We start from the raw sequence: 12935 nt of genomic DNA on the forward strand, positions 1-12935 counted from the left end.
GGGATTATAGGCTTGAACTTACTGCACTGGCCTTAAACTTAACTCTTATGTTTTGCTGTTTTCTTCACTTGCCACTGTTTATAGTATCACTCATCTTTCTCTTTGATGGATTTATTTTTTACTTTGTAAGAATTCTTTCAGAAAGCCTGATGATATAATTTCTAAGACCTTCAATGTCTGAGATAACTGTTTTTCCTTTCCATAGGGCCCATTTTGATTTTCAACTCCCTATTAATTTTTTTTAATTTGAATGATCATATTTTAAAATATCCTAGATCCCTAGTTTTCATTTAGATAATATATACCTTCAAAATCTGTAAATATATGAATTACGATATTGCCTTAATGTCTTCTGCTTTTCTTTTCTTTTTTTTGAGACAGAGCTTCGCTCTTGTTGCCTAGGCTGGAGTGCAATGGCACGATCTTGGCTCACTGCAACCTCCGCCTCCCGGGTTCAAGTGACTCTCCTGCCTCAGCCTCCCGAGTAGCTGGGATTACAGGCACCTGCCACTATCCCCAGCTAATTTTTTGTATTTTTAATAGAGATGGGGTTTCACCATGTTGGCCAGGCTGGTCTTCAACTCCTGACCTCAGGTGATCCACCTGCCTTGGCCTCCCAAAGTGCTCGGATTACCGGCATGAGCCACTGCGCCCAGGAGTCTTCTGCTTTTCAATTTAGCCCTTTCCATCCACACTTCAGCCAAATGCATGCTGTTTCTGTCTGTTTTATTAATTGCAGTTCTGAGTGGAATTTATTTTTTTTTCTAAGAAAAAAAAGCTGCAGTCCCTCCAGTTGAAGGTGCAGTCTTCCTGCTCCCTCCTGGGAAATACTGGGGAAACTGCCCGGTCCTTGGCTGTGGGTCCTGCCTTCTGACCTCTTCATTTCACATCCAGATGAAATAGTTCTAGGAAATCAGAGCTGTAAGGACCTGCTGGTCCCGGAGCCCCGCCCCTCATTTCCTACATGAGACTGAGGCCCAGGGAAGGAGCAGAAGTAGCCATGAGCTGCTTTTATGCCCTGGGCACCTCTTGGGTCCTCGTGTCCATCACTGGCCCCTCTGAAGTGCCAGATGGCTCCGGGGGATGTGCAGCAATGATGGGCTGTGGGGACAGGCGACTTTCTTGGGTACTGTGTAAAGGTGCCTGTCTAAGGAGATGTGGATTCCCAGGCGTCGCCGGATAGCTTGTCCCGTGGCTTTCCTTGCCATCTATACACTGGCAACTCCCACATCTGTATCTCTTACCCCCTCTTCTCTTCTCTGTGTCTGACTTAAGTCCCCAGATACCTATTGGAAGTCAAACATGGTATCTAATAGGTTCTGAAGCCTGTGTCGAAAACTGAGTCCCCCAAACCCTGTTTCTCACGCAGACTTCCCCACCTCAGCATCTGGCATCACTATTCCCCTAGACGCTCAGGCCAGAAACAGGTGTCATCCTCAGTGCCTCTTTTTCTCACCTCTCTATCCCCACACTTTCCTCCAGAAAGCTCTGCTCCTGTTGGCTCTGTCTTAGAAAGTGGCCTTGGTCTGGTCACTTCCCCCAGCACCCACTCCCCGCCCTCGGCTCCACCAGCGTGTGTTGCCTGGATTCTTGTGCTAGCCTCCTCACTGGGTCCCTGCTTCCACTCTTGCTCTGTTTTCCCCAGCAGCCAGAATGAACTTTTCAAGATGTCCTCCAGAGCATGCCTTTCTTTTTCTTTCTTTTTTCTTTTTTGTTTTTTTTTTGAGACGGAGTTTCGCTCTTATCACCCAGGCTGGAGTGCAGTGGCGCTATCTCGGCTCACTGCAACCTCCGCCTCCTGGGTTCAAGTGATTCTCCTGCCTCAGCCTCATGAGTAGCTGGGATTACGGGCGCTCGCCACCATGCCTGGCTAATTTTTGTATTTTTAGGAGAGACGGGGTTTCATTTGGCCAGGCTGGTCTCAGACTCCTGACCTCAGGTGATCCACTTGCCTCAGCCTCCCAGAGCACTGGGATTACATGCATGAGCCACCACGCCCGGCCAGAGTATGCCATTCTTTTGCCCAAACTCTCCAGTGGCCCCTGTCTTGCTTAGAACCAAGTGAACCTTACACAGTGTGGCAGGCCCTGCCATCTGCCCCCACCTCCTCTCCATCCTTCACACGCCGTTCACTCCCCTTCTTGCCCTTGCACACCTCCACCTTTGATCCTTCGAATTTGTTGTGTTCCCTCTGCCTGGAGTGCTCTTCCGCTAGGCCATGTGGCTCCCTCCGGCCCCTCATTTAGTCACTGTTCAAATGTCACCTCCTGATAATGGTCCTCCTTCCCTACCCAAAATGACACCAACTTCTGCCAGTGACCCTCCAGCCAACTATATCATTCTTCACACTGTGTATCTATCTCCACTAAAATAACAGCCATTCATTTGTTGATCTGTCTCGCTACTAGATGATGAGTCCCATAAAAGCAAGGATTTGGTCTCATTCGCCTTCTGTCCATAGGGCCTAGAACACTTCCTGCCACCTAGCAGGCACTCAGACATTCCTTAAATGAATGACAAGATTGGACAGACTTCACATTTATTTTTTCATTCAAGTACTGTTCGGGGCTACTTTTTGGCCAGGCCATGAGCAGACTGGCACAGACCTGCCATTACCCTGGGAGCTAACAGTCCTGCTGGGGACAACTACGTGGGCGGCCAGAAGTGTTCCCGGAAGGTTGGCATGGGGCTGGGGTTGGTCCTGGGGCTCCAGCAACAGCCAAGTCAGAGTCTGCTCACCAAGGTCAATGGAGAAGGGGAGGGAAGGGGGATTTGGAGGAAAGCGTCCTGGACTGTGAGGGTAGCCAGAGTGGGAGAGAAGACCCCAATGAGGATGGCAAGCTCACAGCAGACCCTCCCGTAGGGCTTTTGTGCCAGGCACTGCACTGAGGGCATTACATGTATTAACTGAAAACTACCTTGACCATCCCCGTTTTAGGAAATGGTGGCACAGAGAGGGTAGCTTGCCTGGGGTCACACCCAGGCATGAGGAGCTAGACTCCGCCCAGTGGGCTGGCTCCAAAATCTGTAAGCACCCGCTCCCCTGCCTCGCAGGAGAGGGGAAGGTGGATCTGGTCAGACAGTAGGGGGACTGGGAAGACGCAGGGGAGGCTAAGCCATGAGCAGGTGCTTGGAGGATGCTGCAGGTTCAGACTTCATGCCCCCAGAGGGCAGGAAGGGGTCAGGCCTGCACTGCTAAAAGGAACCCCCCACCCTGCCTACCGAGCTGTGGCTGTGAGCAGAGGGATGAGACTTTCCCTCAGCAGGAAGGAGGCTGGAGGAAGGTGGGGGTGAGAGGCGAGAGCACCTGGGCAGGACTAGTTGGGGGGATGGATGGGTTAGGAAGAAGAGCTTCCAGCCCCAGCCTAGGAGGAAGTGCCCTGGCTGTGAGGGGCCACTCCTCCCCCAAGGTCTCCTTGGTATCTGTCCCCTTGGGGGCTGAGAAGCCCTTCCTGCCCAGATGGCCTCTTCAGGGCTTCCCCCCAGGCATGTCCACAAATAAGCTCTCCTCCCCTAGGGGGTGCAAGGTAGAGGCACTGTTTTCATTGACAGAGGAGGAAAGGGGAGGCTCAGAGAGTCAGGCAGCCTCCCAAAGAGTCACAGTTTGTAGGCCCTGCAGCAGGGATCCAAGCCCAGGTCCGGCCAGAGGGATTGTGTAGCAGAGTTCATCACTGGCTTCATGAGGCGCGTCTGTAGATCAGAGAATTTAGGCCTAGTAAGCACATGGGGTGAAACTGGAGGAGAAGGGTTTGGTGGGTCCACAGTGAGTCAGAGCCTCACCCCGAAGCAGGCTTTAAGGTTGGGGAGCTTCAGCTGGGCCCCTTCGAGCAGCCCCAGAGAGAGAGCTTATACAGCCCCTCACGGGACAGCTCGGACTGGGCCACGGTAGGGACAGCAGCAGCAGCAGCGTTGGAGTCTTGCAGGCTGTGGGGGCTCCAGGGTAGGTGAGGACAGCCCCTGAGTGGCCTCATCCCACCCCAGTTCTGGACACAGCTGGGCAGGAGGAATTCAGCGCCATGCGGGAGCAGTACATGCGCACGGGGGATGGCTTCCTCATCGTCTACTCTGTCACCGACAAGGCCAGCTTTGAGCACGTGGACCGCTTCCACCAGCTCATCCTGCGTGTCAAAGACAGGTGAGCATCAAAGACAGGTGAGAGTACCAGGAAGAGGCCTGCGCCTGCCTCCTAGGGCACTCTCTCTCTCTCTTTCTCTCTCTCTGTCTCTCTCTCTCGCCCCTAATTAAATGCATGGATTTTTTTAAGCCTTATGTGGAGTAATTAAATAATTTGAAATCTGGTTTATACTCATTTGGCCTTGTTGAGTCTCAAAGAGGCTATGTAATGAAAATAAAAGCACAAACTAATAGGAAAAGAACAAGCTTTGAGCAAATTCCATTAAAGACAGAAAAAAATCTAGCTAACATGTATTCCAAAGGCAAAGTGTTAATAAGTTTACCAGGTAAAGGGACGCATATACATACACATAAAGCTCCCACAGATTAATGGGGGTTTTACTCTGAATACATGAATTGCAAAAGAGAAAACAAAAATGGCTCAGATGTGGGAAAATATTCAACTTTCTTGCTAATCAAAGAAATATAGGGAAAATAGTAAAGTACCATTTTTCACCTGTCAAATTATAATTTTTTAAAATGGAAATACCCAATGCTGCCAAATACTCAATGCTGCGGTGAGATTGTCGTTTCACTCAGTTTTGGATAAAATTTGGCCCATGTCAATAAGAATCTTTACGGTGGCCATGCCTCTTGATGCCCTCTGCTGGGAGCCATTCTAATTGTGCAGCTGGTTGTGTGATTGATACATCTGAGTGACCCAACTCACTCAGATGAGATGGGAACCAGGTCTGGGGAACCAGCCGCTGGCCAGCAGCCCCTCAAGGCCTACCACTGGCCTTGCAATGGAACTGAGGCTTCAAGCCAAGACAGCCAGCAGCCCCCAGGCCCTTTCCCCCAAGCCCTAACCTCTCTCTGGAAAGGAGGAGGGAAGGGACTGCAGTCCAGGCTGACTGGGGAGGTGCTGTGGGCTGGCTGTGCTATGCCTGAGATGTGGCTGTGCCACCTTAACCAGGTGTGAGGGGTGGTGGAAACTTCACAGAGCTGCTGTTCCTTTATTTCCCAGGGAGTCATTCCCGATGATCCTCGTGGCCAACAAGGTCGATTTGATGCACTTAAGGAAAATCACCAGGGAGCAAGGAAAAGAAATGGCGACCAAACACAATGTAGGTGTGTGCGTGTGTGTAGAGGGGGTCAGGAGATGTGTAAAAGCTGTTGCCTGGTCACCGCGGAAGTCCTGGTCTTTGGAAATGAAACTACTGTTTATTGCAGGGCTCCCCTTAGTTTAAGTCTTGTTGCTACTGAAATCCTGCAATTCCAGGAATCCAGGTAATGCACATCAGTGTTTCATCAGAGGTAGAGACAGGTCCCCTAGAAAGAAAGTAGAAGGTGTCTGGGACCTGGGGGGGATCATACAACTCAGGGACTTCTGAGCAATGGGGTGGGACCACAGGTGGCAGTGTTCTGAGGCCCTGGAGCCTGGGCCATTACTGAGCTGGCAGGAGTACAGGATGTGAAGGGGCTCCAGGTAGGTCCCAGCTTGGGCTGCGGTGCCTTCCTGCCTCCCCTCTGGGTGTGTGCAGGGAAGCACGTTGTCCTGACTCACAGGGGCCCCATAGGACTCTACTGGCCACTTATCAGGGGTAACTGCCATGGCTGGATTTGGTGTCCAACCTGGAAGAGGCTCCAAAGCAGACCTCAGCACCCCTTACCAGGGCCAGGAGAAAGTGGAAAGTGTGCCCAGTTCAAACCCTGATTCTCTGCCAGCCACTGTTGACCTTGAGCAAGTGCGTCATTCTGAGCTCAGTCTCCTGAGCTACAGAATGGAGATGCTTGCTTACCTCAGAGGGTTAATGTGAGGACTAAAAGAGGCCAGGGATAGTGAGACCTGGAAAGCCAAACAGCCCACAATGAAGAGCAGTTTCCATTTAGTGCTATCAGAGGTTCAAATATTTGTCCAATGAATATTTCAAAGGCTTAAGCTCTGCCTTTTGTGCTCTGCCCTTTGTGTGTCTGTTGGCTACAACAGAAGTGTGCACATCCAACCTCAGGCGATGATGATGGATGGGAAGATAACTGACTGGTTTGTGTTCTGGGCAATGATTTACAATCTACTCCTCTAAAACAACAACTTACTGTGTCACCCTCCTCCATGCATTTCAAGTGTTTATTATTTTTCTTTCCTTCACTGTGCTTTTCTTTTTCAGCATATTATAGTGAAAGGCATTAATTTTGTAATCAGAAAAAACTTACAAAAAATAACAAAGTTATTCAGTTTAATCACACTCAGCTTACTTCCATCTGTCTCATCAAGGGAGGCCTATGTGTTCCCCACCCTGCTCCCCGCCTTTGGGGAATGAACACTTCCTGCCTTGGTGGGGTCCCTGCTGTAGGAGAAGGTGAGCGCTCAGGAGTGAGTGTGTCCTGACCTCCTAGAGCCTTTATTCTCCTCCCTCTGCCAGCCCGAGGCTTGGAGCAGATCCGGCCCTGGAAACCTGCTCTGTGGGGCCACCACAGTCATATCTCCCGCTGTCTGCACCCTTTCAACCGGGAGATGATTTCTCAGCATTGAACGTGCAGACAAAAACCTTGTGTAAACATGGCTGAGCTCCCAGGCTCATAGATACAGATCAGACAAGAGCTGGGATGGAGTGGGGGCCAGCTCCGATGGGCCAGGGTCACCCCGGGCCCAGAATCCTGGTCATAGCCCAGCGTCTCCTCAGCCTTTTCTACCAGCGTCCACTCTGGAGGGGCCCAGAAAGAGGGGCAGAAGTCATCCCAAGGTGGAGAAACAGACCTCAGAAAGAAAAATGGATAGAATCAGAATGTATTTTTGATAAATGAAACAGTCTTCCATCTTCAAGTATATAAAAAGATCACTTTATTCTATTTTTAGGGAGCTATTAAATATCTCTGTGCCTAGAGAACAAGAGGGAATTGGAAAAGCCATTAGTAACACTTTCCAACCTGAAAGAGTGAAAAGCCCTAAATGATGCTTGAGGCTGTTGGGGGCCGGGGCTTCTGTGGGGGGGCGTTGAAAGCACCTGGGTTCCTTAGAACCTCTGGGCATTTTTAAGGGTGGAACAGGGCTTTGAGGATCTCTGTGCCACTTTGACCAAGTTGAGCTTTGCCTTCCAGATTCCGTACATAGAAACCAGTGCCAAGGACCCACCTCTCAATGTCGACAAAGCCTTCCATGACCTCGTTAGAGTAATTAGGTGAGCACTGCCCCTCCCTAGAAGCGGGCCTCCACAGCATGGGTTGGCTCCTGGAGGCAGCTGGGAGCTTGAGGAAGCAGCTCCTGTTCTGAGGCCATGAGGCTGTGGAATTCTGGGCCTATTTTTGGATTTCTTGTCCCTCCTTCCATTTCTTTCTTTTGCTTTTTCCACCCACCTCTGCCCTCCCCGCAGCTGCTAACGGGTTTGTGGGTGATGTCTGCTGCACATGTTAAGTGGAAATGCCTTCCTGTCTGAGGCAATGGCTCAGGCTCCCTGGAAGGTGGCTCCCTCCAGCCTGGCTTCAGTGTTCTCCTCACACCAAAGCTTTCAACACTGTACAAACTAGGTCTCTCTCCTCTTCCCTGCCCTGATATCAGAGCACCCTTTGATATTTCCCCTGAACAACCAATATTCTGATTCCAAGGTTCAAATTTCCGAGGCATTGCACATGTATCTCCTTTCCCAACCCCACCAGCTGTCAATCTCCAAGTATTGTCAGCAATCCTAATGAAAGTTTCTTGTATATTCCTTTGCATGGTCAGGACCCAGACCTTAATCACCTCATGCACTCGTGACTAAAACAGCCTTCTGGCTGCATCTGCTGTCACCAATCTATCCCATTTCCCAAATCTTCAACATGCACAGCAGCCTAACCAGTGGGTCTCAGACATTGTGCGTTGAGTTTGTGGCCTATATGCTGGCGCCTCCAAGGGTTGCTGGTGAGCTGTGAGATCAGCCCCGGGCTCTAACCCCCGCTATACACACATCCCCCCACATGCTCAAAAAGCTCACCTTCTCATTATTCCCCAGCATAATGAGGAAATATTACAGTCTTCACTTTATGTTTTTGCTGGCAGTTTTGCACTCTCAAAATGATTTTCTCATCCAGGCGTAGTGGCTCATTCCTGTAATCCCAGCACTCAGAGGCAAAGGTGGAGGTGGAGGCAAGAGGATTGCTTGAGGCTAGGAGTTCAAGACCAGCCTGGGCAACATAGTGAAATGCCATCTTTACAAAAGAAAGAAATAAACTATTTTCTCTTGGGCATTTTGCCTCCAATTAGGACATGCTGCCATCAGGTAGCCTATGGTGATGCCTTGGTTGTGAATCTATATAGTGCCAAGGTAAGGTTTTAGACATAGGAAAAGTTAACAGAAAACATGAAATGGCTTTTACGCTCAGTTGACCCATCATTTTATTTAAACTATGAAACACAGGAATAGAGGCCAGCACTCTATAAGACAAAACGTGATGTAGCTTACGATTTATGTAAATGTAGCTACAACATAATGTCAGTCATTCCCATCAGTAGGGCGATTTAGGTTATCCCCTCCCCCATCTCCCCCATTTCATTGCCTCAAGAGAAGCTATCCTGCCAGGCCCTCCTCCAGCCGCCAGGACAGCCACTGGGTGACGGATGGCATCCCCATCCCCCTCACTCACTAACCCCGCCAGAACAGGCCTCCTCTGACTCAGATCTGGGGCTAAGGAGGAGAGGGGCAGAGGAGAAGCAAAGCCCATTCTGACTTTTTCTTTCTGTCCTTCATTGTTTCAAAAGGCAACAGATTCCGGAAAAAAGCCAGAAGAAGAAGAAGAAAACCAAATGGCGGGGAGACCGGGCCACAGGCACCCACAAACTGCAATGTGTGATCTTGTGACAGGCCTGAGGCCCTGGGCACAGTGACGGTGGCCTGGCCAGCCCTCGAGACCCCTCCCCACCTAACTGCACTGAAACCATTTCTAACCACAACCCTTGGCCCAAGGACTTGGTACAGGAAGGGAGAAGGGCGGGTGGGCAGGGAGCAGACAGGGTCTGGCTTTGCCCAGAGGGCACGGGCTTTCCCACCTCTCACAAGAGACAAGGAAGCCACCTGTAAGCAGAAGCACCATCCAAGTGCCCCTGGCTCCCCCATGTGTTGATTCAACCTGGTTCCTCCCCCTCTCTCGGTGGGTGTGTTGTTTATTGTAACTACATAGTGTTGGTTTGATGTGGAAGTGTTTATCCACATACAAAGTACAAAACAAGCCATGAACAAGCTTCTTTCCCTTACCCCCTATCCACAGTGTCTGAGCTTGGATGTCTTTTATAGATTTTTAAATTATTTTAGTGATTATTATTTTATTAAAGGGGTCTGGGCTTGCTGCCTGGTGAAGTTTCAAGTGTTCAGCAGACCTCTCTGGTAACATACCTGGAATACTGTTGTTGTTTTTTAACTGAGTTTTCCCATCAGTGCCAAAACTCAACTCAATCTAAAAGTAGAGTGACTGAGAGGACAGAAGGTAATGGGAACTGTAGCTGGAGGCCTCAGGCCATGGGTCAAACCTGGGAGGGAAAGAGACCCTACACATGGCCTAGAAATGAGAGAAGAGAGAGGTATTTACCCAGAGGGTTTTCCTATGGTTGGGGATGCAAATATTAGAAAACAGATTGTATTTTGCTGAGGGGAGTGGCTGTCATGAGCATGTCAGTTCTAAAAGGGGTTTTCATTATCCTGGAAATGTATAAACTAAAGTAAGCTGATTGGCTTTGCAAACGTGTTCGTTTGTTTTTCAGACAGTATGGGTTAAGTTCTCTGCCCTCCCCAGGGGTCTGAGGAGGCTCTGGGTTTCTCAGATGTGTCTCTTGCTGCTTTTTCACATCAGCTGTGCTGCTTGGTGCCTCTCTGATATGAACACACTGACACGTCAAAGTAACCTAATGTGGACACCATCCAGAAAACTCTAGTTCATGCTGGATCTTAACCAAAAATGATTCAATACTGTTATCACTAAAACAGCACCAAGACCTGAAGCCATCTTCCCTTGGAGTCAACTGACTACCACCTCTATAAGCCTAGTCAATGAGCAGACCCCTTCCAGTATTTGTAAAAGTAGTACTAGGTTGCCTTTTTGGCAATTTTTATTGACCTGTTGAATCTTGACTATAATATGATCTGAGAAGTAAGGAAGGCTGGGCTGATGCGTGGCTCTCATACACCTTCTGCAAGGGGACAGTCTCCCCAGCTCCCTGATGATGCTCACCCCCGCCCCCCACCTCAGGTGCTGCTGGTGTGAGCCAAAGACTGGAGTTTTTCCGGCTGGGGTGGAAGTGGAAAGACAACAGGAACAATGGTGCACCAAAGAAAAGGTCAGAATAAAAGGCAGCACAGCTGGTGACCTTATTTTCTAGATGTTACAGATCAGGTCACTATGCAAACTAGAATATCCTCAGCAGGTGGCCTGGCCACTCTGGAGAAAGAAACCCAAGGAAAGTGAGCACCCAGCTGGATGCCAAGACATCCGGGTTCTGAAAATGCGCTGTGTTCCTACCTCGGCAAGATCACCAGCACTGAGGGGCCCAGCTGGAGAATGATTCTGCTACAAAAGGAGACAGTTGAGACTTTTGTTTGTTGGAAATCAAACTTCTTACTTGTCTAAATTGCCCCTTTTTCTGTTCCTAAAAGGAAGGATAAGAGAGAGCATTCCAGATGAGGCACTTCAAAGTTTCCTTAGACCCTATAGTGTTAAGAGGTATTTTAAACACTAAAAGGACAAAGCTCTTCCCAATCCTTATGCTTCCGTAAGTGGCATCTGCAGCAGTTTGTTGTGTGCAGTTTGATGGCAGCTGCAAACTGGAGGTGAGGTGGAGGAAAGGCAGGTAGGAAGGAGTGAGGATGGAGATGCTCAGAATTGAGAGCATGGCGGAGTAGGAGAAGCCCTGCACACAGGGCGGTGTCCACAGCCAGAAAACTCCTGCTAGGCACCAACCACTATGAGCATACCCCATGCCCACCATGGAGCTGCAACTCCTCGACAGCACTGAGTGGGATAGTCTCACTGGAAGCAGATCAGCTGACGTAGAACAGAGACCTCGGCCATAAAGGTGAGAAGACATAGGGATTTCAACCACACAGTTGGGACAGAAGGGACAGTGCATCTGTTCATCCATCCTGCAGCTGGCCCACGTTGAACTCCATAGTGCCTGAGAGAGACTAGTTAAGGGTTGGTCTTCTGTATCCTCTGCTGTTGAGCCTCCCGTAAGCTTTCATCTCCCATGAACTCATTTCCCCATAAATGAAATGAGTAAATAATGCCCCATTTGTAGAAGTGGGCCCTCGTGACTGAGGTAGCTTCCAGATAGGCCAGAGTAGAGTGTAGAGTGTGCCCCTTGGCATCCCTCCATCTTCTCCTCCATCATCATCTAGCAGGGTCAGACTGGGAAACCTGATTGGCCATGCCACACCATGACTGAGGAGCCAACTGGGACTTGTGGCTGTTTGACATCCTCATGTTCCCGTTGGTCTTCCGGAGAATAGTGCTACCCTCACATCCCCTGGAGCACAGCCTTCCTGAAATGCCCTCACCCCATGCCTTTGCCATTGTGTGCTCTCAGATTTCTTCCACTGTTTGACACCCTCCTTAGAGGGCTGCTTTTTTTTTTTTTTTCCGGAGATAATCCTAGCCATCCTCTCCACTCCCACAGCTGGGGACTATGGCCACTTACTACCTGTGCACTTTGCCACTCAGGGGACACCTGGATGGTTTCTCTTAGGACTTTGCCCACCTCCTTCTCATGGCGCTTGCTGTGGAAAATGCCTGGCTGGCCTCGTGGGGCCTGTCTCACTTTGCCAGGAGACATGACCCACTAACGTGGCAACTCTAACCCAAAGGCCCCTCAGACATGTTACAGCAAATCTGGAGCCACAGACAGGTTCCCTCCATTGGCAGCCCATCGTGTTTGAAATTCCATGTTGGGTTTACTTGGAATGAAAGATACTTGAATTATTGTGCGCCTGTGAGCGCCCAGCTTCTGTTTCATAGTCTTAACAGGTGGCCATTGTTGTGAAACGAGAGTGATGCCTGAAGATCTCAATGATGTTTGAGCCTTTTATGTAACTTTTTATTAAGTCTTTGTATCTCTCGACTGATTAATAAAGAAGAGAAACACGTATCTGCCTTAGTTCCTTTTACTCCAGTATTCCTTAAGTTTTGCTGAGAACATCGTGAGTTGTTAGTGTTTTGCCCAGAACATCAACCTCTTACAGAGCATGACCTTGGTGCTAACCAGATCTAAAGTAAGGAGGACCCCACTAGTGGCCGTGGGGTGTCTCCCTCCTGCATGGAGCCGGAGGATGAAGGCAGGTTAGCACAGCATTTAGAGGCACTACCTCTTGATACTGGGCAGATCTGGATTTTAGCCCTGCTACCGACCTTTGTGTGCCTTTGGGCAAATGACCCGCCTTAGTCTTGAGCTGCCTTGCCTGTGAATGGGACAATAATGTGCACTTCGAAGTAGCTGGAGGACTAAAGCTAATGTAGGAGTGTGGTGAGGAGCCCAGAAATGGTGCTCTTTGTCCAGGACACCTATTGGATTATCTGCCTGACATTCCTTTTCATAGAAACTGCCCTCTTCCCCCATCCTTAGGGTTACAGTCTTTGGCACGATGTGATTTCACTTCTTTGTTGATTAAATAGGGCGGGTACTTGACCAAGCTGAATCTCCCAGGCTCCGTTTTCCAGGGAGTACAAGCCAAAACCCTTTCTTGGTAGCTCTTTGGGCAACTCTAGCTGAAACATGTAAACCTGGGTGCTGGAGGATGCTTCTCATGCCCTCTGGGCTGGAGGCAGAGAAGGCTAGACTGCCGACTGGGGAGATAGGTGATGTA

At 49.6% G+C, this 12935-nt stretch overlaps 1 protein-coding gene across 5 annotated transcripts in view; it reads left to right on the forward strand.

Annotated features, from left to right (window-relative positions):
* The window catches only part of MRAS (muscle RAS oncogene homolog), a 58378-nt gene extending 46158 nt beyond the window's left edge, over positions 1 to 12220 (forward strand). For 4 of the 5 annotated variants that reach the window (XM_054482333.2, XM_054482331.2, XM_054482332.2 and 1 more), the window contains 4 exons: positions 3982 to 4135; positions 5141 to 5240; positions 7213 to 7292; positions 8849 to 12220. In XM_054482333.2, the coding sequence (XP_054338308.1) occupies positions 3982 to 4135; positions 5141 to 5240; positions 7213 to 7292; positions 8849 to 8948 (434 nt within the window). In that variant the 3' untranslated portion in view covers positions 8949 to 12220. Of the gene's footprint in view, positions 1 to 3981; positions 4136 to 5140; positions 5245 to 7212; positions 7293 to 8848 lie in introns of all 5 variants that reach the window. The other variant, XM_054482334.2, reaches the window with a different exon arrangement.
* The last annotated feature ends 715 nt before the right edge of the window (positions 12221 to 12935 follow it).

Source organism: Pongo pygmaeus, chromosome 2 (assembly GCF_028885625.2).
Source record: "Pongo pygmaeus isolate AG05252 chromosome 2, NHGRI_mPonPyg2-v2.0_pri, whole genome shotgun sequence".
NCBI classification, from domain to species: domain Eukaryota; kingdom Metazoa; phylum Chordata; class Mammalia; order Primates; family Hominidae; genus Pongo; species Pongo pygmaeus.